The following is a 27793-nucleotide window of genomic DNA, read 5'->3' as shown; positions in this document are numbered from 1 at the left end:
GTTTCTGGAAGCTTTTTTCCATGCTTTCTTTTCCATTTTTCCAAGCTCCAGAGTTTGCCACAAACCCAAATAGTATACCTATTCAATTAAGAAAGGTTTCAGTTTCATTCCATGCAGGAAAATGGATAATACCTGATATTTTGCAAACCACTTAATCCCAAACAGTTTTTAACAGGATCCACTTCAGAATTGTGCTGGCTGCTTCCTGTGTCTTGTGACCTTTAAAGAACAATACCAAACTACTCTGGCAACCCATTTTAAGAAAAGAATTCAGTGACACTCAGTAGAAGATGTTCAACTGGGAAAGTCCCCCACATAACAGTTCCCAGAAAGACAAGAAAACAACATTCATTTCCCCAAAATGCAGGACATTAAAGGATATATGTTACATGTAAAACAGCAAAAATTTAATGAAATTAAGCTATTCTTCTGCCAACCATTTTCCTCACACATTGCCACATAGTCCTCCAAAGCCAGAGTTCTAATGTTCATAAGCTATTTAGTAAATACATATAATTTTTTAAATTTTGTCACTTTTTTTTCAAAGAAATGTTTGAAAGCATGCTCAAATTCCTCAAAATGACCTATTAAATATTTACATTTACAGTTTTCTAGGATTTTTTTTTATAGCTGAGATATATTTAGTTAACCAGGAACTTTTCCTGTCTCCCTTTAGGACTGTCTCATTCAAAATGGCTTTGTCTTTATGACAGGAACTGAAAATACAAACCTTCAGGGTTCCCTGTTTAAAAACCAGAGTGCCTCTGAGGGCATGTTATACTGAAAAGAAACCTTTTATGATTGCAATTCTTTAGTAATTAAATGTAGACTCCTCTGTGCTTCTATCAAACAGATCTCACAAGGATAACCTACTGATTATGATAAATTTAAATACAATATGGGATGGTAGCACCATCCATGACTGTTTTTTCCTCATGTTTGCCATTAGAAAACCTGATTTCAAGCATTTAATTTTGCCAGGCTTGAACTGCGTCAGCTAAAGTTTTCCATTCTCAAAACCACAAGTATTCAAGCATTTCTGAGGAGTCCGGGGGGGGGGATTTTTTTTTTTTATATATATATTGTTTTTGGACATGTGACAAAATTGTAGTAAATTTCCATTTGAAAAGATCTAGTTCCTGTGTGGTAGGGCAGATTGTCTCACCAGGAAGGAAAAAGGTGTTAACAAATTATTGGTTTACCAATGAGCTGCACATCTGCAAGTCTCAGATAGATGAAAGTCTCTACTCAGCTTGGATTAATGATGCCGTGGCTATTGCCAACATGCCCTAAATTGCAAACCAGAAAGCCTCAGAAAGCTGAGTCTCACATTAAGCAAATTGAGATGATCCAATAAATTTGGAAGAAGAGATCACAGAATCACAGAATCACAGAATTTCCTAGGTTGGAAGAGACCTCAAGGTCATCGAGTCCAACCTCCAACCTAACGCTAACAGCCCTCCACTAAACCATATCCCTAAGCTCTACATCTAAACGTCTTTTGAAGACTTCCAGGGATGGTGACTCCACCACTTCCCTGGGCAGCCTGTTCCAGTGCCTAACAACCCTTTCAGTGAAGAAGTTCTTCCTAACATCCAACCTAAAACTCCCCTGGCTCAACTTAAGCCCATTCCCCCTCGTCCTGTCACCAGGCATGTGGGAGAACAGGCCAACCCCCACCTCGCTACAGCCTCCCTTGAGGTACCTAAAAAGAGTGATAAGGTCACCCCTGAGCCTCCTCTTCTCCAGGCTGAACAAGCCCAGCTCCCTCAGCCGCTCCTCGTAGGACTTGTTCTCCAGGCCCCTCACCAGCTTCGTCGCCCTTCTCTGCACCCACTCAAGCACCTCGATGTCCTTCTTGTAGCGAGGGGCCCAAAACTGAACACAGTACTCGAGGTGCGGCCTCACCAGAGCTGAGTACAGGGGGACGATCACCTCCCTAGCCCTGCTGGTCACACTGTTCCCAATACAAGCCAGGATGCCGTTGGCCTTCTTGGCCACCTGAGCACACTGCTGGCTCATATTCAGCCGACTGTCAACCATCACTCCCAGGTCCTTCTCTGCCTGGCAGCTTTCCAACCATTCCTCTCCCAGTCTGTAGCTCTGCTTGGGGTTATTGCGCTCCAGGTGCAGGACCCGGCACTTGGCCTTGTTGAACTTCATGCAGTTGACCTCAGCCCATCGGTGCAGCCTATCCAGATCCTTCTTCAGAGATCAAATTAGCACGAAAGATTAGGAAATGTTACTGGGATATGCGTTGGCTGACTGGGGACAGACAACAGTTACTCCTGGAAAGAAAGGTATCTACAAAAGGGAAACATTTCCATTTTACTTCATTCCCATGGAGACTGTGACAACCTCCAGAGCAAGGAATCATTTATTATTTATTTTTTTGAGTGTGGCCTCTGTATTCTGTCTTACTCCTGCTTCTTACTCCTGCTTCAAAAATCTGGATTTTTTTAAAAAGCATTAATAATTACAGCTCACATATCCTCAGCAGAGATATCAAATTTTCTGAAGATTCTATCTCTACTAAGCAGGCTGCAACCCAAAGCTGAACACCTTCATTGCAAATACCACTTGGGCTATGCCAGTTTTCTGTATTTGAATAATGACTCCTGATGCGGAGTCCAAAGCTTGCAGATGAGAAAGTTAAATAAATAAAGTCTGAAGAAGACCATCCAAAAAATCACTATGGCGAAAATAAAAATTTCAATCCTGCTGATAACTCATAAGTGTAGTGTAGTTTATCAGTATGTACCCACAGGATAGAATGCACTCTCTTGGTTAATCTGGTTTTGAACTGGAAAAGTATTCAGGTGTGTTATTCCACATTTGCTTTGATCATACCAGAACTGATTCTGATATTCAGACTCCTGAGCATTATCAAGCTGTGTAGGACTCCTGTAGTTATTGATGAAACACTTGTATTGTGGAGGAGATCAGAGTATGATACATAGTGAAAGCATAGGATTTTGCTTCACAATACTAAAGCACTTTCAAAAGAACTTTGCTAAGGAATTTACACAACTTATGGAAGTATCTTGATTTATATATACAAAATTTAACATGTATAAATTGGAGGTGCTGGTTGAACGCACAACATTCTTTACCATACTGAAGGTGACTTGGGCATACTTATTGATTTGACATAGCAGCGGGGAATCAATTTTTTCAATTTTTTAAAGTGGAGTGATTAATGAAATTTAGTGATTCTGTTCTGGCAAATTAAACTGAAGTATAACCACAATTTTCCAGTGGAAAATAACATCTGTCTCCTTCAACTTGTCACATACATCATCTATATTTTTATCTGTTGTCAATGAAGGCTTAGAATAGGTATTTTAAAAAAAAGTTTTAAAAAGCATTTATCTAACAATATTTTTTCTACGATGAAGACAAGTAAACTAGGAAGAATACAAAAAAAATTTTTTTTTCAAAAGTTTATTTTCATATTATTTTAAATATTTTCCAAAAAATAATTAAGAGTTATTCAAAGACAGAAATAGTTTACTTACATTTAAAGGTCGTTGAATAATATCAGACTGCAACAAGACCATAACTTTTTAATAAGACGTTTATCACATATTGCCTACAAAATTTACAGAATGTAGGCAAAGGGTAAAACAGTAAAATTCTGCCTTCAAACAACATTCATGCTGATCCCAGTAACCCCGAAGGTGTATAATAGAAAGACTCTCATGGCACTTGAGAAAGACAATTCTTCTCCCTTTCAGATTAATTTAAATATTAGGGCAAAGTCAAAGATAGCTTTAAAACTGCAGAGTTGTTATTTTAACTTAGAGCAAAATGGTCACAGGCTAGAAAAGCTCTACAGCTTACACCCAACAATCAAAGGTGTCCTACAGCTTACACCCAAAACTCAAAGCCACTTCTCTGATGATTTCCTGGAATGAAGTCAGAATAAGTAGTCTCATTTCATCAAGAGATATTTTGTCCTCATTTTTGCAATAAAGGCATCAGATTGTACAACAGAAAAACTTTGAGAACAGTTTGAGGAATTTCCAGAAAATAAAATCAGAAGAAATCTGTACATTAAAAGGGAATATTATGCTGCTTGCCTATGGCCCGCTACTGGTCGCCTTTCTCTCAGCATGTCGTTATTCTCAGAGTAGCAGGTCCAAAGCTCCATATGCTGGCAAATCTCAGGGCAGAAACAATTGGAGTTTGCCACCCAAGGTGGCTGTGGTGAGCTGCAGTTCAAAAGAAAAGAACATATGGCTTTAGTAGAAATCTTTCCAGAGAGTGAAGATTGCTTTTTTGTACAACCAACTGAATAAAGAGCGTCAGGAAGATATTTACATTACTACTATGTTAAGAGATCCAGAACTTACTTTAAAAAGTGGAACAACATAACCTGTAGACTATTCTAACCCAAATTAATCTGAAAAATCTATTTTTCCTTAGATTTTTCTTTTTGAATTATTTCAAATTTGTGTCAAGATCAGGTAACGTATCAACAGTCTGTAAAACCAAAGCATATGTTTAAACCATATAGAAAGTTAAACAGGCTTCACTGTGTTTGATTCAAGAAAGGAACATGGAAGAAATATGAAGGAGATGGAATAAATGGAGATGGAAAATAATATGAATTAAATGAGGCATATCAACAAATGCAGTTTTCAGATTTTCATTGGTGTTAAATGTAGTATAATTTCCTGTCCAAAAAAAAGTATATTGAAAAAGGACACAAACCTTTATAAAGAGGCAAGTCTCAAAGATGTATTAAGAGCCTTTAGCTGCATTAGCTTTCTTTTATCAATTGCACAAAATCTTAATTTTAAAATAAAAGTACTATTTTCTGCAATTTCTTTTATAAACAAACACTTGAAAGTCTGCTATAGCTCAGATAGTGATGATGTACAAGTGATACCTTTTATTCAAGTTTATTCATGTTTATCCTTTGCATATTAGGATTTGCAGTTACTGATGCCAGTGACAATAATCTGAAGAGCTGGAATCACAACCACATTTCATGCTCTAACCAGTTCATCAGAATATGGTCTCATCACATCACTCATTCTTCTATTTAACTTTTTCTCATCCTCATTTTTCTTGACCTGTTGTTTGACATGTTTATTCATTTGCTTACTTCCTTTGGTTCAATGAATTAACTTTTTTGCTTTTGGGTTTGTATACCCTCCTTCAAAATCTCCAATGACAAATTATTGTAATCTCTCACAACTGTTATCTACAAAGACTGTGACTTTAGTTTTCTTATATTCTTCTTTCTCACTCTCACTTCTGTAATCTTAAAACTATAAACTACCCAGAACTGTCCAATCTGCCGCATGTAACTATTTTTTTTCCAATATCCAAGACTATTACACCTTTAACAAATACTTTTATTGGCTCCTTATCTACCTCTGTAACTTATTATTGGAAAGAGGATGTATTTATAAAATATCTAAGTAATCTATCCTAAGTTTCTGCATCCATTTATCTTGTGTGAAATAAAATATTTTTATTATTATTTCAAATTATTAGCAAAGAGATGACCTAACCTGAGAAATCAGAGATGGATTCTATTCTAACTGAAGATTCATTAGTAAAACAATTGAATTTTTACAAGATCCAAGAAGGTCATCTGTTCTTTCTGCTCTAGGTGAAACTACTGAAAAAAGTAGAATGGGTTAGCTATGGCTTTGTCTTGCCAAATCTAGGAGAACTACAAGAACAAAAGATTTCACAACCTGTTCTAGTGCCACACTGTTCTGGTGATTTTTTTTTTTTTTCCTAATTTCCATCCTGAACCTCAAAAACTGCAGCATGTACTCACTGCCTCCTCTTATAGCCTACTGAAACACTGCTTGGTTTCCACCTGTTAAATGTAACTGCATTCCCTGAAGTACTGCTACATTCCCCTTCCAGAGTCCTGTTCTTCCACTAAAAATTGTCTTTCTACTTCATCTAATCACTTTCCACATATTTGACAACACCAAAGCACAGAATCATAGAAATGTTGGCTGAACTAAAAATGCTCACTTCCTAGCTTTCATACCTCTCCTGTTTGGCTGTGTGCTCTAAGCCACTGATTTTCTCACAAGTCCTTCTTTAAAGGAAAAGTCCTTTCTACCACTTTTTCAACCTGCTTTCATTAGCAGTAGATAAAGAGGCTGCCCTTAGGCTGTCTCACTCTCCTGAGAAGCATTACACTCAGTATCTTTCCATTGGCAAAAGGAATATTCCCTAAATAGAGCCAGGATTATTATTATTTCTAATCCAATTAATGTTTTAAAAGTCTAAGCAAAATAAAGTGATTATTAGACAACTACAATGATACTATCACTCATAATCCAAACTGCCAACAGAAAAGCTTCACCAAACAGAGTTTTTGATGGAATTGGTGAGTCATTAGCATCCTGAGTTCTACCTTGCAAATTAGCTTTTTTATTTTTTATTTTTTTATTTTTTTTATTTTTAAATGACATATATAGCTAATTCCTGAATTGTATTACACCTTTTAAAATTGAGTTTATTGCAATGTCACCCTGCTCTGTCAACCTGCTTTCTTGTGTCAACTGACTTTAAATCATGTTTTTTCTATTCTTTCCTGCTACTGAAATAGGACAGAAAGATCATACAGGTATAAGAGAATTTGCAGATGACCACATCAATGGATTTCTTATTTCAGTTCTGTGAAAAAATTGCATGCATTTCTACATCTGTAGCTATGTCTATATCGATAAGTAGCACAGCAGCAGGGGATATGCAGAACAAAAGTGTTGGTGCAGAGTTGGTTGTAACAGCCACGTTACTTTCAGAGGGTTAATGTAACCAGGTCTACTCTAGTCCCATATTAGAAAGCCTGTTAACACACTGAGTGCACCTCTGGAGTTTGTCTTTTGGTTTAACTTGATCAGAGACTAATCCAATTCACACCTTCAGGGAGCATACACTAACAAGAACCAAAGTTGTATAAGCAGGAACTGTAAGATTCCCTTCACAAGCATTCAGATCCAAACTAGATTGCTAAAACACACTCAAAGGCAGTCCGGTTTAGCCTTCAGATTTTACAATGACTCATTGCTAAAAAAGCAATTTTACATGTTAAATTAGTGTATCTGTTCCAGAAATGGCTGAAGATAATGCAGAAACATCCCAATGACTGTTTTACATTGTATATTACATTTTGGACGATATAGAAATTTGAGGTTAATTGCAATCTGCATTAACATGGGCCAAAAGAGCTACTAAAAAGCTAACCTGTAGTGCCTTTAAAATCTCTGAATAAGAGCTATAAGAGCTATTAAAACTGATAAAGAATGTGCTCACATATTTAGAATCCATTGAAATTTGAATATCTTTTTCAATAAGAAATTGTGTTTAATTTATGACAGTATTATATTTCCAAACATAGCCTAAGGAAGCACAGTGAAAAGAAGTTCCAGAAGGTCCTTCTTACATATCAGAACATGTGGAGCTACTGCAGAAACTTATTTTTAATAGACAAAAAAAAAAAGCCCAAAAATAGCATTTCAAATATTGGCAAGAGAAAAGACAGCAAGAACTAAAGGGAATAGATGCAGTGTTTTTGAAATGATAAACAAATATATTCCTTAGTTTGCTAAGGCCCAGGAAGCAGAATATACTCTCTAGTGAAAGAGGCATAGTATTTTTTCTCTAAAAATTTAGAAAGCTATTCATTGACTCAAATAATTCTAATGTTTCAGTTCAATTATTTCATTTCAAGTGATGTCAAATTTGTGAGGGATTTAAGTCACTGGGAAACTGAAATAAGTGTCATTTTAGGAAGCCAAATAAAATACAATGGTTATAATAAAATTATTATAGCTGTAGAAAACTCTACATTTCTACTTTTTCTACTGCTGAATTAGTAAAATATTTGCTTTGGGCTCCAGACTTAGGAAGTCTTGGTTTCAACCAATTATATTATTCTTTCTTCTCATATATATATTGATGGAATCAGAAATTTTAAACTGTCCTTCTCAATCATTTTTAAAAAGGAAAAAAATATATATATTTTAAAAAGACCCTATCTCCCCCTTTCTGAAGTTCAGTCTTGCAGATCAAAATGTGTTTGCTACGTAAATATTCTCCTGCAAGAATATTGAATTCTGCAACGCCTATCAGCCATTACTATTCTAGCCTCAGTTACCCCAATTACTCAGCTATGCATTATGCTATTAAAAAAAAAAAAAAAAAAAAAAAAAAAAAAAAAAAAGACACATGTTCAGAAGTGGAATACAGGCAACTGACAGAAGTTACATGCTTGCACCATATACTCAGGGATAAGCACTTCCTTTACTTTGCTCACAGCATCATATTAACTGTGAGATGTAGGCAGCGCATGGGAGCTTCCCTGGAAACATTTTAATTTCCTCTTATGCCTTGACTAAGCAGGGACCACTAGATCAGTTCATTTGTTGTTGATTGTCTCAACAATCACTTACATGTCGGATACATGTAAGTGATTTTTATATAGAAAGATAAAGTGTTATGGGAAAGCCCATCAGGTACTTATTTGTTCTGATTATAAGACCACCCTTTCTCTCTTTCTTAAAGAAAGATTAAAAAACAAAACAAAACAAGGCAAACAAACAAACACTGTTTTCAGCTGATTCTCACAGAAACACTGAGCCTGCAGTTGGATGACAAGGTCCCATCCTACTGCACTGAGTCCCACTCACCCCACAGACTAACACAGCTGATTCTGTTACTGCCAGCAGTGGTGGTGACACTGGGCACAGAAGATGCACCAGCAAGTCCCATTGGTGGCACAGAAGCGTAACCCAACAAAAGACAGCCTCTCACTGTGGCTTCAAATATAAGTTAAACAAAAGTCAGAACAACCGAATGTCATCTTAACAAGTAATGGTTTTGAAAATTAACTTGGAATTAGTCACACAGATAAAACACAGGTAGAACTCCCATATCTGTAATGTTATGCAGCATTATCTTTAGCTTCATGGTTTTCAGCTAATTATGACAACTGAGAAAAGGTACTGCTCAAGAACAATCACCATCTTTTACTGCGCATATTGCAATACTCTCACATTACTCACTAATACAATAAATATAAATTTCAGGCAGTAAGCATATATAACAACACATTTTTGGTTTTATCACCTTTGAATGGATAGATGTGATCTCTGAAACTACAGTCAGCACATTCAGAGCTTCAATATAAAACTGAGACAGGGCAAACAATGTGGCTAAAGTGAAATTGACAGGACTACCACTAAAAACTAGTGTTTACCAGTGAAAACACAGTCACCAATACAGTAGTACTTACTGTTTGACAGCTAGCAGCAATCATGAGCAAAAGGACAAGCAGACTATATAGAATTGACTTTATTATATTTATCCTGTTCTGAAAGTGATGTTTAATGCAATGTAACCTTCAGCACCTTTATCCCTGAAGATATATGGTACACAAAGGACTTACCAACTCTTTTTTTGTGGTTTAACAGAAGAACAGAAACATATAAATAGCATTTGGAAAATCTTGTTTTCTTGAAAGATGACTGCTTAATCTGACAGCTATACTCTAAACATTCAGTTAGATCAAAGCCACATGTGTGTTTTTTTTTAACAGACAAGACAGAAGTTTTTAATAAAGATAGCCCTCCTATTACAAAAATGAGAACTGAAAAAATATAAAAAACAGTTTAGCAGTTTTTAATCATAATACCTGGAGGCAAAGAGTCTGTACACATAATCACATAGTGAGTACAGACAGTGGCATTCAAGATCTGAAGTTCATAGTACCCATAGATGATATGCTCACTTTTTTCCTCTTGTTATGCTCAGTACATGCATAGGTTTCATAGAGTACATCTCTATATTTCTGTTCCCCCAAAACATAGAACCCACATCTCGGATTTCCAGAAGGAAATCTATGAAGAAAAGAAGACTGCCAAGAAAATCAGTCTGAACATGTCTGGAAAAAAAATAAAAATCCACATGACTTAGTTGAAAGGATTGACACTTAAGGTAGAATTCACTTCACCTAACTTTTGTTGTATCTAATATCTGTATGTGTTATGGCTTGAATGATGACTTGCATGTCTACAGGGACTCGAGTTCAAAGGCCAGTGTGACTTAAGATATTAAGACAGTTGTTAAAGGAGTCACCATCAATAGATATACAGAGATGTTCTGGATAGGGCTTGGGCCTATAAAAAGAGGAAGAAAGCATTTTCTAGAATTGGTAGGAAGGATAATTATGAAGAAAACCAAATTATTCAACAGCTTGAATTTGTATCACGCAAACAATGCCTCACACTTGGCAAGCCTGAGTCGTAGAGAGGCCAAAGAATAAAGACATTTTTTCCAGACCACCTATATGTGCAGAAATGTAACAGATCTACAGTATTTTCCCTAGTCACTCAGAACAATCAACCAGATACATAAACGGGTATATATGAAAATCTGAAGAAAAGAATAACTGAATGCAACTTACAGTGTCTAACCCAGCTTTCTACTAAATCTTTACAGCAAAACCTTGTTTTAAAACCTCAAAATTTTATTTATTTTTTTTTTTCTAAATAAAGTTTTCAGGAAATACAAATCTGAAAGCAACAGTATTAATTTCATGGCCTTACCTGGGCTTTTTGTCATTTAAAGTTCTTAAAATAGTTACAACATACACATACTTCAGCAAAGCCAAAATGTGTGGTCATATTTGTTTGAAATTTCTGTCCAGAATACTCATTGCTCTTATTCAAGTGCTTTTATCTGAAACATAGGAACAGAGATCTAAGACCCACCTAGTTAGACACCATCTTGGAATATGACTCCAAGAGCACTATAAATAAACGCATTGGACAGAGTGAGATAGACTTGTAATTTGCACTTAGATTCAATGTAGAGACTTCTTGAGCCACATACAACTTCTACATATTCAGTAGTGTAGTTGGGGGTTGGCCCTGTTGGACTCTAAACACAAGCAGACACTGTTAGCATCTAAAATCTGACCTCTGCATGTATCCTGCTGCAGCATGGTAACTGAGTTCTCCCTCTGATGTGGAGCTTCCTGCCCTCACTGATCTTACCATAACACAGACAGTATTACCATACTGGTTGTGATACTAGTATATGAGTCCAATACTTTTATTCTTCCTATAGAAGCCTGGGAATTTCAGCCTGTACATGACTCCTTGATTCTTGCTGAGATTTATTAAATTGTTTCTTTCCTAAGCTGTTTTTAACAGAAAGCATACGTCCACTGCTAGCAAGATTTCCTCCCCAAACATTTTGCAACTTTGTACTGAAGTGGACTGATTGCCCTTTTTCCAACAAATTTATGATAAACCTAGTATATCACCCAGGACTGCCTTCATAAAGGGCTGAGCATTCTATTCACTCCATCATAATTTTTTTAGGTTTTGTACAAATGCATCACTAATTCAGTTCTTGGCAGCATAATTTATAGTTTCTACATAACTATTTCTACCCTCTCTCATACCTCTGAGAATACAGAATTTCTGCATCATTTCTTGATCTTTGATAGAAGTCAAATCCAATCAGAAGTCAATACAAAGCCATTCTTAAGTATTAAAACCTTAGTTTCTTTATGACTAAGATTAACTCTTCTCTTCTGGTCATAGACCTTGGAACTTCCTGGGCAGTTTCCTTCATGTATCATATTTTATAAATAAACAAACAAATAAATAAATAAATAAATGGAATGACACAGTAATTTAGAGTCTCTTAGAGTCACTCTTTAGAACTCACAACAATCAAAAAATATGGTTTCCTTCTTGCTATTATACTGTTAATGACAATTTACGTAGGCCTCCAAATGCACTTTTTGTTTTAATAGGCCATATTATATATTTCAATTCTAGAAAGCATGCCATTTTGGCAATAAACCCTAATGTGTGCAGAGAACTACAACAAAGTAGCAGTAAACATTCCTTACATAACTATGTCCATATCAATACATCAAATCCCAACTGCTAGAATACTAATGAAAGGAAATGACTTAAAAAAAAAAAAAAATTAATAAAAGCATGGTTTGAACTCTGAGGAAACCAGAGAATCATTCAATAAACATAACATGTGTTAAAGAAATATGTATGGTGTTGTTTGACAGAAGAACTACTGGGAGAGCATCCCATGTAAAACTTGTGTAATGAGCTCATGTAAATTGTCTTTTTTTTTTTTTTTTTTTCCTTTCTTTAGTGTGAGCTTTGCTCACTACAGATGATCTCTATCTCCAGACTTTTGATTTTTGAATGGAATCACTATATTGGCTTTGTGACATCATACCTGTTTTTTTGTCAAAAAATATTGTTGATGTTGTTGTTATTGCTATTGATTTCATAGCAAGACCAAGAAAGCTGGAGCGTAAAGAACAGTCATTTTAAAACTCCCAAACACCTTAACAATAAAAAGTGAACTTTGAAAAGGATTTAAGTACAATTGTGTTTTGTTTTGTTTTGTTTTGTTTTTTTCACACAATCTTTTTATTAAATTTGGCGTGAACATAAAGTTCTGTCCCAACAGACACTCTATCCTGGTGGTCTAACACCTTGGGGCTGCTTGAAGAATGACTCTAGCCTGATACTTTGAAGCAACTAATTCCAATTCAAGCTTGAACTTATCAATCACAGTATATTCACTTCCAAACAGGTGGGTGGCTCACCCTGCTAATGGGAACGTGTCTATATTGTGTAAAGAAAAATCACAAATGGCCATACTGAGGAAATAGATGCGATACTACAGGGGACAAATGACACTTTTCTTTGCCAGAAATTATAGTCCCAGGACAGGATAAAAGTATGGAAGCAAAGAAATGACATAAACTGCAATTTATTACTTGTGTATTTTTCTTGTGAATAGAAAGTAAACTTCTCTGCAGACCACAGCTCTTATAACAAGAGAATACAACACTTCACCTCCCACACTGCAGAGGTACGTGTCACATATTATCATTTCAGAGAAGTATCTTAATCATTTGTTTTGCAGTCACAGATATCAAAGTTAAATAATTTTCAATATTAAATATAGATTTTTGATTTCCCACTTGTATGATTGCAAGCCAACAGCCACAGAAATAGGTTAAAACACTATATATAAATTCTTAAAGCAGCCCTCCAGAATTATGCAATCCTTTCAAATGTACTTCTCAGCTTTTCCATTTTTAATTGAAAGTGGACATTGATTTATCACTCAGTTTAAATACAAAAAAGAAAAAAAAATATTTTCCCAGTAAATTTTCTTCAACATATTTATATGCAGAAAAGAACAGAAAGGAAATTTGTAGTAGATATTGATGAATGAAGGACAAGCAAACAAATAAACAAAACAAAACCACACAGAATTTTCATTGTTGTGAACATTATTAAAATTGACTTTACATAAACGTAACAAAAGGTCTAAAAAAACAATAATGGTTTTAGTTATGTGCTGAACATTTGTTCAAAAGGCAGTCATATAAAATCTCTTACTGCATGTCTAAGGTTCAATGGAATTAAAATAGTAAACTATGGACATAAAAGTTCAATAATGAAAACTAAGAAAGGACAAAAAAGTAAAAGAACTTATTTAATCTTTTCCTGGATTAAGAACAGAGAAGGTGAACAATAAATACCAATTTAAGTATTCAATTATAAAATGCAAAAAATAAAAAATAAATCAAAACAAGAGTGATACATTATATGATTATGTTTAATCTATGTTCATATATGAAATTTGAGCAAAACATTGCTTCTTTCCAAAGCATTCAGCCTGATTTAAATTTCTAAATAGACCCACATACTTAAAACAGGGATTTCAAAAAATAGTACAAAACAAAACTCCAGTTGACTTCCTAGGGGCCCAGACTGTAATAAGGATCTTTAACTTACAGTAGATGCATGCAGGTTTGTAAAATATTACTTCATACATAATAATTCCCAAATTTCCAAATACATTTCTAGTTCACCTTACACACAGAAGTCTGGCCCTAATTAGCAAAGGCTAGCATGTGCTTGCATCAAGTCTATTGGAGTCAAATAAACATTTCTTGAGGCCAGCATTTCTAGAAATATAATGCCCCAAACCAGATATGGTAACCTATGTAATGACTTAGAAGCGCTTACAAAGATTGAAAAAATTTAAAAATTGTTTGATATCTCACATTAATATGATGCCATTCCTCATTTGATGCATTTAATACCAAACATAGCAACTGGCTGTCTGTCTTTATGTGCCAATTATATCTTTATTCCAAGGAGAATATTTTCTAATTTGCCTTAACTGGGCAAATGAATCAGTTTAAGCTCTTTTGGTTTCATTTCTACCACAGATATATGTCGTGGTTCCGCTCGAGTGGGCAGCCGAGCTCCACCACAGCTGCTCTCTCACTCTCCCTCCTCAAAGAGGAATGGGGAGAAAATATGTGAAAAGGGCTCAAGGATTGAGATAAGGATGAGAAAATCACGCAATAATTATTGTAACGGGCAAAACAGACTTGGCATAAGGAGATAGTAAGATTTATTGCCTACAACTAACAAGCGAGAGAAGTGAGAAAACAAAAGAGAAAAAAAAAACAAAAGCACCTTCCCCCCATCCACCCTCTTCCACCTCCTCCCCCCGAGCGGCGCAGGGGAATGGGGGAATGGGGGTTATGGTCAGTCTACAGCACTTCTTCTCTGCCTCTCCTTCTCGGTCACTCTTGTCCCCTGTGCTGTGGGGTCCCACCCAAGGGATGCAGTCCTTGATGAACTGATCCGGCGTGGGCTTCCCACAGGCAGCAGCTCTTTCAGAACTGCTCCAGATATGGGTCCGTACCACGGGGTCCATCCCTCAGGAGAAAACTGCTCCAACCTGGCTCCCCTACGGGCAGCAGCTCCTGCCAGGTCACCTGCTCCTGCGTGGGCTCCTCTCCACGGGTTACGGGTCCGGCCCGGAATCTGCTCCGGCAGGGGTCTTCCACAGGCGGCAGCCTCCGTCGGTGCAGGGCCACCTGCTCCACCGTGGTCTCCTCCACGGGCTGCAGCGTGGAACCCTGCTCCACCGTGGTACTCCATGGGCTGCAGGGGGACATCCTGCTTCACCATGGTCCTCACCACAGGCCGCAGGGGACTTCTGCTCCGGCGCCTGGAGCACCTCTCCCCCTCCTTCTACACTGACCTTGGCACCTGCAGGCTGTTTCTCACTCCTGGCTGCTGTCTGGCGCAGCGTTTTTTCCCTGTCTTAAATATGCTCTCACAGAGGTGCAAACAACATCGCTTATTGGCTCAGATCCGGAAAACAATGGGGCCCTTCCCAAACATGGGGCAGCTTCTAGATCTTTCTCACAGAAACCACCCCTATGGCTCCCTGCTACCAAAACCTTGCCACGTAAACCCACTACAATATAATAATTTCTATTTTTACACTTCATTACTACTACCAATACTTCTTTTGCTCCCACTTTCTTTTCATTGTAACATTAATGAGAAATGAACAGAATTCTTCTAGACTTTTTGGTCACACTACACAACATTAATCTTTTTTTCCTCACAACATAACAGCTCACTTATTTTCTTGCTTCTTTTCATACTTACAGATGAATATATATTTTTATTATTATTATTATGGGACTATTTTTAAGATCTCATTTACTTTGACTTTTCAAGTCTGTCATTTAAATCCTCTATATGTTGCTACCGTTTTATAGATATGAATATGCCAACAGTCTTTCAGGAAAGTATAGTTAGTTTACCTTGGAGGAAGGTCATCTTTGCAGGTCAAAAAGGCAGTATTAGCTAATAATCATAAAAACAGACACTAAACTGATCAAAAAGACAGGTTGTATAATGTAAGTTGAATAAGCTTTCAAAGTCCTAAAGATGGGTAATGGCACTTATGAACAGATTTTCTTAGGCAATTTTACCAGTTCATTTTGTGGTTGACTTCTGATGTTGCTATCAGTCATGAGGGGAATAGTGAGCAGTTTGGGTCTGCTTGCACTATCAGCCTGAAATGTAGCTAATGGTATACCATTTAAAAAAACAAAATATATTAAAAAATAAATAAATAAAATAAAATAAAATTAGGCTTTACTCCTGCTTTTCAGGGCATGCTGCTTCATCGGTCTCAGTTATGGGAGTTTCTAGTATAGTCAAAGCAGTGCATGTGCCCTTCACCAGACAGTATAAGGCTAGAAGAGGAAAAGTAAATCTTAAATACCAAAAGCTTTGGCAATGACATCTTGTTCAGTATGAGATAATGTTCCCAACTGAATTGACTTTGAGAAGAAAGTGGAAAGGAGACAATAGTCTCTGAACAGAATAACCACTCTGCACACAGTTTGCAAACTAAAATTCTAAGAAAAGAAAAAAGAAAGATAATTGAGCCAAGAAGTTCAGGAAAGAACAGCACTAGGAATTATAGTTTAGAACCATTTTGTACTAAAGATGCAGGAGAAAACACAGTAGTCACAACGCACAGGAAGAAAAGAAAAACAAAAATGTAAAACAAGAAAATTATTTCTCTGGAAGCACACAAATAGAATTCCAAAAGCTTAGAATTACAAAAGGAGTAAAAAGCAATATATAGCAGACATATAAAGCATACTCCTGTCCCAAGAAGGAGTGGGACATATGTGCCCTTTGTTGGTACTACCTAAGTAATGAAGTCTCTGCCTTCAAGTGCTGGTGGATCAGCCACCCACTTTGTGCATGTACATATACGCTACCATTAGAAATAAACACAACATAGCACAAACATTTCCTCTTCTACTATAATCTTGCTTTCACATTCCAATGGTAAAATCATGCAGTACATTAATTATGTGTGTTTATGTGGGCATATATGCATGAGCTCATTCAACCAGCCAGAAATTGCTTAAGTGTTGGTTGTATTTCAGATAAAGTACATTTAAGAGTCTTTCTTAATGAACACACAAAAGTTCAGAAATCTGCATTTGAACAAGAGTGCTATGTCAATATTGCCACGTCTTTATAAATGCACATCAATTAACATAAAAAGCACATAACACAGCATAATATACAGCTGTTTTGCCTTAGGATATTGTGCTCAGGGAATTAAAAATGACTTGCTTCTCTGGTTCATCCACACAACAGCAGTGAATTTGTTACATCTTTTCACTCATAGCATAACACATTCTATACTTACACAATTTGTTCAAAATGTACAGAATCTAAACAGCCTGTGAGCTTTCATGTGTGAGATCTCCCCTCTGAGAGGTCATATTCAAAGTCAGTGCTTCTTTGCTAAATTTTCTTCCTGATAAAAGGCTGAGGAATGTCAGAATTCCTGGATAAAGTCCTGTTTCCACTGGAATCAAACGGAAGGTCACCAGAAACTTACAAAAAGATGTAATTAATCTCTAGCATTCATGGTTTATCCACCAACAAAGATCACCAATTCTGCTTTAAGTATTCCTATAACTTATTTGTAGAAACCAACAAAGACTCACAAAGAATTATCTCTGCTGAAAAATCTCAAGTAGATCAAAATGTGGAATAGGAATGTCACAAAAATATTTTTAATTGTGAAAATAAGATTCTTTGGAACAGATTCTCATCTCTGACCAGTTTTGAACTGGGTAGTTCTGGTTTCCATATAGTAACTAAATTTCCCCTGGTTTGACTGATATCATAGACAGTTATATCTCAGTTGCAAATGATCTTTCTACCACAAAATTTGACCATGCAATTAATTTTCAAGAGAGTAATCTCAGCTCTTCATAAAATGGCATATGAAAAGTTATGCACCTCAGAACGAAATCCATAAGAGCAGCATGCTGAGTCGGGAACTGTTTGCCAACGAAGCCAATGGAGAAATGATGAAATTGAGAATATCCTAGATGAAGAAATATGGATCTGTTTCATGTATTATCAAGATCCATTCTGTAACTAAAAGTTTTTCTGTCCCTACACCTCCAACCAGAAGACTGTTCCAGGTCCTTACACACTTGGTTATTAGGCTGGAAACCGGGAAAGAGTTTTTAAAATTTTCCATGATCACTGTTTCTAAGGAGTCCTTTACAAAAGTTTCATGGCTGGACTAACAACACTACACAGCAACATGCCTTCGTTCTGCCCTAGCTCAAGTTCTGTACAACATGCACAAATTTGCACAATTTAGAGAGCAGCTGCTAATCTGGTTGCTATTTTTTGTTCAGCCATGTATTTACATGCATCTCTCAGCTATTCCATTTTAAATCTGGGTCACTAGAGTATATGGTTCAGCATTATGACAGTATTTTGAAACCAATCTTGAAACAGTCAGGTTTCCCATAGAGGTTGTGAAGTCTCCGACTTTGGACATGACAGGACATGGTTCTAAACAATCAGTTGTAGGTGATGCTGTTTAAGCAGGTGGGTTGGACCAGATGACCTACAGAGGTCCCTTCCACCCTGTTGGTTTTGGTATCAACCCATGATGTCAGAAAATCGAAGCACAGATCTGAGGATGATGCATAATGAACAACAAAGGGTGCAATGAAGAAAAGTACATCATTGACCTAAGTCATTGTTACATGTGAAAGAAGGATGCTGGGCTTAGATGGACTCTTGGGTGCATTAAATCAAAATTCAATTAAATGTAAAAGAATTAAAATATATAATTAGAGGTATAAAAATGTCTAATAAACCATTTTCAATGCATAAAAGACTTTTACTATATTCTTATACTAGTAATTTTGTAAAGTCTGCAAAATATACTTAGAACTCACATGGCTGGACAAATGATCACAAATGGTTTCCAGATCATTTCTTTAATGATAGGTTTGAAACAACTTAAATGTAATCTCAGACATTCTTCGAAAGACTGCCTTAATCTCTGAGGCTGCTAATGTTTGCATGACATCATCGTCATTACAATCCTCAGTAATGAGAAAAACTGAGGGAAACATGAAAAAGAGTTTTTACTTGCATCCCACTCAGGTGTATTATTTCAGTTGCACAAATTCCACTTCAAAATCTGGACATTAGCTCACAGCAAAATACTCAAAATAAAATAAAAAAAAAAACTTTCATGGAATCCCAGCCACAAAAGAGTAGTCAGGCAGGACACTTCATAGTAGGTGTTAGATAACCCTAGTTGTCCTTGATATACCAGAGGGATGGATTTTTCCTCCTGAAACTAAAGCATGTATCAGAACCTAACAGGATCACATTTCTTCTTTTATTACTCCACATACAAGTGACTGAACATGTTTGCTTAGAGTATACTGCTTTTTTTTTTTTTTTCAAAACCCTGACATTCTCATACTACTTCTGCATTTAAAATAGTCACTTCATCATGAAATAATGTATCACAAAAGAAAGACAAGTATCAAAAAAGTAAGTCTTCTGTATGAAGGAATTTCTAAGACTTCTTGCATTGAACATTTTCAAAGCAAAATACAAGAGTAAATGGAAATTTTCAGTATGATTCATCTTGGGCAGTGTTACTTCTCCCCTCATATGGTAATTACAAATATTTTTACTACTGGCATAAATGTTATGTGTTACAAAAGCCTAAGATGCAAGAAAGTGTAAATGTTTTTTAAAAGTAGTGTTAACTACTTATCACAAAAGCAGCATGAGGTACTGAGGCACAAACAACATAATGAAGTCATTTATACCAGATTTTTTTTAATTTTTTTTTTACCCAGCAGATCTAAACACAGCAGTTGAAAGTAACTGCAAGTGAAGTGACTTCTTCAGAGTAACTACATTTACAGTTCAAATTGTCACAATGGTTTAAAAGATTCTTAAAGCTATGGAGACCTCTTATTCATATAAAATAAACATTCTCTCAAATTAGTAGTCCAAAAGAAAGGGCTGTAAAAGCAAAGGTTAAAACAGTTAGCAAGTCACAAGAGGCATTCAAAATATTATTGAGTTTTAATTTACTTTTGAGTTAACACTTTAAAATAAAGACAATAAAGAGTGATTAGTTAGCAACCCTTTTATATGCTCATAACAAACTGTTGGCTGAGATGTACTACATCTGTAAAAGTACAAAAATTCATACTAAAAATAACACCAGTGTAATTTTAAAAGCAGATGAAAATCATGGAAATGCTAAATAACTTGAACTCTGCCCTGTCTCTACTAAATATAGTATGAGCTCTTTATGTAAGGTAAATTTACTAAAACCTCTTAATATTATTAATGACTTTTATACACACTCATTAATATGCATGGATTCCAAAATTTAGTAAAGGAAAAGTGCAATGATTAAATTATAAAATTCATGACATGTTTTCCTCTGGCATAAACTGGATGAAAACAAGAAAATGTATATTTGCACTTTCCATAAACATTGATGTGACAAAGTTAATCTGAGATGCAATGGAACTTTATAACATGATCTACAGAAATGAACCTTCCATCTTCAATTCGTGGAAATGTAATTTCATGAAAAATCATTGCAGTAGTATTATATTATCACTTCCCTGAAGAAGCAGAAGGCCCAGGGAGATTCCACTGTGTCAAAAATACTTCTGGAAGCAGCTATTGAATGTAATTCTTCAGATGAACATTGAAGAAAAGAAACAGCTAAATGTGTTTTCCATGTATAATGAAGTACAGTTGTTGGCAGTCAAAAGCCATAAAATAAAATGAAACCTCAAAGCTTCACTGCCTGAAAAAATACCTTCCCACTACTTGATGACATAGTGCAACAGTTTGTAAATGAAAGAGTCCAGGTAGCTCATTAATAGCAATGTGAATGTGACTATAATTTCCACAGACCCATATCCTCAGAGTCATGGGCTACTTTCACTTGGAATCTAACACACTAAAAATCACTGATAAGCCCTAAATATGAGTGCTTTCCTGCCTTTGAAACAGGCAAGCCCATGGGTCAAATAATGGAAGATGCATTTTTACAGTGCAGGAAACTACGAGGCAGCTACAAGACTCTATGGCAGGATCCATGCATTTTTCCATTCATGATCACTCCAGTAAGCATACCTTGAGGAGAAAGATCATTCATCACACTTTTGCCATTCCACCATTGATTATTTTAACATCTTCCCTATAGACCTGTATTTTCAGATGATCATTGTTAAGGTCACTAATTACAAGAAGAGTTCTGAGATGCATAGTTTTAAAGGTAAAATAGGACATCACATATCAAATGAAATTAAAACAACAACAACAACAACAACAAAACTGTGGACACAAACATAGATCATTAAGCACAGTTTCCCAAAGAGTACAAATGCCATTTATCTGAAGTCAGAAATGTTGCCTCTTATTTTTTGTGAGTAAAATGCAAAGTATTCCTTTATGTGGCAAACTCTAGATTTTTAGAAGGAAGCTCAAGTTGCTGATTCACAAGTAATTTGAAAATTATGCACACCCAGCTGTGCTGATTCATCTTGCTCAGAGGCATTTTCTACATGACCATTATCCTGACATGATCTTCACCTCCCTAGTAATCACTGATATGCTAAGTGGACAAGCTACTTATCAGTCTGTGCACTGAATTGCCGGTGAGACTTGATCTGCCATACAGTGGGCACATCTTTGTTTTCATATTGCTCAGGTGAAGTTAGGTCCTAGCATTAACTAAGACCACATATAGCTCTTGAAGAACAACTAAAAATAGTCCCATCCAGAACCACACCCATGGAATCGTGTGTCAGCAATTTGAGTATCTTCAAATCTGCTCTGAGCTAGTCAGATTAGGGAAGAGCTCTAAATCCCTATTTTAATCCCTGTGTAATTAGGCTGCTTTCATTTTTTTGGCAGCAAAACCAAACTTTTGTGACCAAGTGCAAACACCAATGTTTTGGAGCCTTGATTATCCGATTTGAAAACAGAGATAAGAAGACTTCCCCATCACCCAAGGCTGTTGTGAAGATAGGAAGATTTTTTTAAAAAAGACTGTATGCCACTTAAGGTACCACAAACAAGAAGGACAGAGAATTTACCTGTATAGGTCAAGTTATTTAGGAAGGTATTGTTTTCTCAAATGTGTTAACATACATACATAATAAAATAGAGAATAAGAAAAAAAAAAAAAAAAAACCTGTCATCCTGCATTTTGGTGAAATTTAGATTCTAAAAAGAGACTTTTAGTGTGAGTAAAGTCTTGAGCAGATTTACCTTTAAATCTATTAAAACCAAACTACAAGTCTTAAACTTAAATATAAATATGCCTCTCCAATAGTCTCCTGTTCCTGTGCAAAATATGAGATGATGGTGTGCATATTTTTTTCTTTGTAACCTTGTACTGTTTCTAAGAGTAGGCCATCACATCTGGAATAGTCTTCACTTCTTCTCCCACAAAAGAAAACAGAAAATAGAAGGAAAGCATTAAGTGATTTTCATTTTATATTTTTACTTGGTTAAATTAGGAAGTTTAATATTTCTGGTAGCTGAAATGAACCCACCAAAGGTGCAATTTCCAGATTTCTCATCATTGCAATTTAACTATGAAACAATAGGCTGTACATGCAAAATTACTTATTTCATAATATGAATATTATTTATAAACAGATTATTTAACTTTGCTGCTGTTTCAGAGGTAAGGACTATTTTTAAGTTCCTTCAAATGATAGGCTTTGATGATCTCTGATACCTTTTGGATGACATATATAATAAAAATATATCACAATGGAAAATTACAATGAATGTCTCTGAAGTCATGCACTTTGAAAAGGGACTATATGTATGGGGGAGAAGGAAGAGGGGCATGACAAGAAGGCATACTATGTACTGAGTTTAGAAACTACCAGAATAAAATGATCAGAACAGAAGATTGCTACTTAATTGACACATTCCTTAGACATGACTTCAGTGCACTCAGTGCTGGAGATCCCAGCACTCAGCACATGAAGAACTGAGTGACTTGCCAGATGATTAAAAACAAATAGTCTTTACTATCCAGATACTAGATCAATAAGCATAATCTGAACCATCTTCCATGGCCATAACCCAGGGACTTCAAATACAAGCATTTACAGAAGTATTGTTGAGACAAAGGCTCATACATAACATTTGCTATTTTACAAGAGACAATCAAATATTTTTTGTATGGCATATTTCAGTTCTGAAACAAAATCTTTCTGATATACAATACTTGGGAAAAACATTATTTAATACAGATTCGGGAGGCTGAATTCTTACAATATATAAATTCTTTGAAGGAAAATATATATGTAAATGATTTGATTCACTATAGCCATTCTTTATTTCTGATTTTCTACACTTTCATGTTCTTTTCAAACTAAGATTTTACAGGCTAACAGAATTATTCTTTTTTTTTTTTTTTTTTCCTACTTTAATATAATTCCTACAAATGCTTTTGGCAATAATCCTATAAATTATCAAGAACCTCAGGTATGTACTGTGGTAAACTTTCTCTATAGCAAGTTAGTGACATGGTGAATATACAAAATGAACAATATGTTAATTTTCAGAGCAGTGAATCTTTACCAATTTATGTTAACTTTTCAAAATTTAGATATTGAGAAATATTCTGCAGGAAAAACTGCAATGCCACATTGCAATTTGGAACAAAAATACTAAAATAATATACACTCACAAAATACTCAGAACACTAAGAAAAGACTAACCAGAGTTATTTTCCTGGAATTTCTTAGCTCACAAAAGAAAAACATTGGAGAAATTAGATTAATAGCTTTCTTAAAATGTGTTTTTCCTAAGTGCACGATTTGTACAGCCAAATGAGAAGATTAAATGTAGCATGTCAAGTAACAGACTCATTCGATGTGCTGTACCTCAAATATACATATAAAAACATTTGTATTAAGTAGCTCAGGGGGGCAGTTAGAATGTAAACATTAAATTTGCACCTGAGTTTTAAAACTGTAAGACTTGTAAGGAGAAATGTACTATTTATATTATAACAGAAACAAAAACACAGAACTTCAAGGCATGATATTTAGGGCATGCCTATACTGTGAAATGGACCATGGTACTTGAGTCAACAGGGAATCAAGGTGTCAATATGGCTTATGTCACTGCAGACTTGTGGGAGTTCACAGGCAATGCAGCCATGTTATCTTGGTATCACCTTGCAGTTAATAAAGCTGACGAGTTATTAGCTCATCTACACTGCTAGATTAGAACATTACACTGTCCCAAGCCACGAATTGGCTCACTAGTACTCCATTGATCAGTTTAAGTCTGGTGAGAATAAATCAAGGTTGGAGTCTTCATGCACACCTACAAAAATATGTCCTTAATGCTTTCAGTGTTCAGAGATACTACAAGGACACATTCACTTTAGCATGGCATGATTCATGATAAAATCATGGGTCATTCTTCAGGTAGAAACTATACAAATGTCTAGCTTAGAAATATTTCCAGGATTTTCTTGAGACTTCCTTTGGCTTAAAGCAATATCTTACAATAGATAATTCTCTCCAGGCAATTGATAGCAGATACACACAAAACTAGCACTACTTTAGAGAGGATCTTAGTGAAAGCCTTAGGAATAATCATATCAGGAAAGCAAAATGATATGTAGTAGTTTTTTTTTTTTTTAAAGCCCAAATCTGAGTATTCTTCCAGGGAAGATAATGGTTACCAAAAAGTAATTTTCATAAAAATATGTAGATATGAGATTACAGACATAAATTTGACAAGAAAGTAATATCTCCTTCTGAGTCATGTTCTCTAAGGATAGAAGTCATTAGTCTCTCAAAGAAGTTAAAGATGTCAGCATATGAAAAAATTAAATACTCTTTTATAAAAGAAATACTGTGCAGAAATTGATATTAGATTAATCTTCAGATTCATGTAATTCCTCATTCTAAATGGGGAAGAAACACACTAGAATTTGGGACAGGGTCCTCCTGATTGAAAGAGATCTGATTACATTCAATATTAGCATGCCAGTCCACGTCACTATGTACTTGCAAGTTCCTTTCTGTTATTAATTAAGTGTCAAGTAAACTTGCTTTAACCCTCAGAGTCATACAATATTTCTGAAGTCTGCAATCAAGAGTTATCACTACCATGTATGTGAAGTAATTTTCTTGGAAACATGCTGCCTTGCTCTCCTGTGTACTTATAGTACCAGAGGAAAACAGTTTGAAAGAGCAGAAAATAAAGCACATATATTAGAGTCTCAAATAAATACAGAAGATAGGTTCAACTGAAATTCTTAGACTGGGCCTGGAGCAGAAAAGTCGGCATTTTCTTATAGGTGAACCTATTGACAGAAGAGCTAGCAACAGAGGGAATCCGAGAAAATGTCAATTATGGGGGCAAACCACAGCTGGAAGCAAAAGCTCCTGGCATTGATTCAATAGTCCAGCATGAGACCATTGCAGACACCATTGGTTTCAGGGGAAACAAAGCTCTGTACTTTTTGTTTCCTCTGTGCTCTCCTGAGTGGTTCACATCAACATATAGAAGCATCACTTTGGATCCAAATTACACGTATTCCTGAGATTCTTCTGTAGCACACCAGTCCTGCAGAAGATGGAAATGCCCTTCTTGATAATAATCCTTGAACTAAATTTTCAACTGAAAACACCCAAACTTTTCTCAGTAGCTAAATAAGAATCCAAAAATGAACATCTATTAGTTCCTGATGGAACAAAGAAAGTAGAAAGTATTTCATAGAATATGAAATATTCTATGGAATGAAATATTCTATGGAATATTCTATTTTCCTGGTACTTTTGGCTGACTCAGGGTTTGGATACCCAAACACTTAGCTTTATGTGTTCTTCCTTTAAAAACAAAGACATGGGATACGGCCGTCCAAGAGTTGAATCAGGCCGCCAGAACCAAAGCATGGGTGAATCTCAGTCAGTTCATCTAGAAGATAACAGAGAGGTTACCACTGAAAAAAATGACAAAATTATTACTAAAATGTCAAAAGTGGAAATGTAAGGGCATAAGGGAAAATCTATAGCAGAGGAACTTTACCTTCATTGAATAGTTAAGAAGAGAGATGGTATACAGTCTAAGAGCAAACAGTACAAGATCAGGGACATGTCCTAAGGAATTTCAAAGGCTATAAAAGCCTGTTTGCTGCAAAGTTTAACAGATCAGTTTTTAATTTTATCCTTACAGCTCTAAATCTGTCAAGTGAATCAGTAGGTGTCTAGAAGTACATGAAAAATTATTGAATTCAGTCCAACTGTACCTGACCGCAATATTTATACAGAAAGTAGTTACAGAAATCTTTCTTCAGGCTTTCAATATTTTAACATATTTTTGAATAATTCCTGAAGAAAAACAGACAAACAAACAAACTATAAGTATCTTCCAGAAAGAACTGTGTTATTTTGTTTTCCCATTTATTACATGTATGTTATGTAACACCATGACTGTGGCTATAGACATTACTCTAGTAGGCTTTACTACAAGTTTTTGCAATTCTGTGACAGCCTTTGGACACAATATTACTCCAAATGGAAGAAATGGCTATTTCCACTAATGACAATCAAAGCAAAATCTGCCATTTTGATCCATAATGTGAACACATAGAACACAAAAGCAAGCTTTTCATCAACAAGTCACTATATCTACAACAAGTAAGCTCACACACACACACACACACACACACACACACACAAAATAATAAAATAAAATCTGTATTTAGAAATAGATTGTGTCCTCAAATATAAAGATTTTTCACCATATGTATCGTATAATGCCCTATTTAGGCCACTGAAATCCCCAGCTCTTGGCCTGAAAAGCAGATTCCACAGCCAACTAAAATAGCACTGTGGATCTGGTATAAACATTTGATGAAAATTTGTCAAAACCAGAGTTTTCAATCCCGTGAGGATATTTAGTATTCTAAAGGAAGAAAAATCCTTTTGTCATTAATTAAGTTGTTTTCCAGTTTTTCTCCAGATCTTTATATGTTTTAGAATATGGACCTGGTGTAAATTAATAAGATGTTATTTCTTTTTAAATTAGAATGCTTACAAAAACATTTTTCTTCCCAGAAATCTGGGATTTAAAACTGTATTATTCAAATTTTAAATCAGAAAAATTGGATCTACTTACAAAAGTATGATTGACATTGCCATTACTATTAGTCCACAATTATTCAGTATTCCAAATAATCCTTTGCTTTTTACATGCAAACAGTAAATGAGAACCTATTGTTCCATAACACTATCTTTCTTCTCTATGGCTATTAGATAAAAAATTATTTTGCTTTACTTAGTCGAGTATATCAGTCTTGTAATGTCATTATATTGCCTGTGTAAGGTATATATACATGTTTTGTTCACCTCATACTTGTGTGAAGACACAGTTGTTTCTTTTTTCTTTCTTTCCTTCCAGATTCTGTTCTACTTGGATTTCTTTTTGATACTTTTATTAACTTTATACAGCTATTTGAGTACGTTGTTGTGCTAAGTTGCTAATACTTACTTTGAAGGATACTTTTAAAGTCAACTTACTGTCAGCTATATCCCAATACATTCCAAAGAACAAACCTGTGATATGGATGCATCTGTTCTCTGTATTTTTGCCGGCTTCAGGTTTCTCTTGGTCACAGACAGGTCAGAAACAGGGAGAAAGCATTTATCTAGCTGATGTATTTTTCAAATTTTGCAAATTAAAGCAAATAATCTTTCAAGCATATGAAATTGGCAAGGCCTGAAGGTATGCACAAAGTTAATGCTTCACCTTCCAAAGGTGCCTTGTGAAGAAACAGAAGCAATCACATTAATGATATGTTCAACACATAAGTTTAGAGTAGAATGGTGCAAATAGCCTTCTGGCATGTTAATATCTCAAATGGGAGAACATTTTTAATTAATTAACATAATTATTTTGATATGTTTATTCAAATGTGTATTAACAACATAAGGTAATACTAATTACAATTTTACCCATAAAGCAAACTTTTTCCCTTGATTATTTCATTT

The 27793-nt window shown here is 35.4% G+C and overlaps 1 protein-coding gene across 1 annotated transcript in view; it reads right to left on the bottom strand.

The window, feature by feature from the left end:
• Positions 1–4166: 4166 nt before the first annotated feature.
• WDR27 (WD repeat domain 27) overlaps positions 4167–27793 on the bottom strand; it is a gene marked incomplete at both ends in the record, with an annotated part of 119934 nt that continues 96307 nt past the window's right edge. The window contains one exon of the mRNA XM_082756162.1: positions 4167–4214. Coding sequence (XP_082612288.1) covers positions 4167–4214 — 48 coding nt within the window. The remainder of the gene's footprint in view (positions 4215–27793) is intronic.

The sequence above is a fragment of the Aythya marila genome, assembly GCF_965140915.1.
Source record: "Aythya marila genome assembly, chromosome: 3".
In the NCBI taxonomy this organism is placed as follows: domain Eukaryota; kingdom Metazoa; phylum Chordata; class Aves; order Anseriformes; family Anatidae; genus Aythya; species Aythya marila.
The sequence above is the reverse complement of the archived record's forward strand: the minus strand, read 5'-3'. Positions and strand labels throughout refer to the sequence as shown.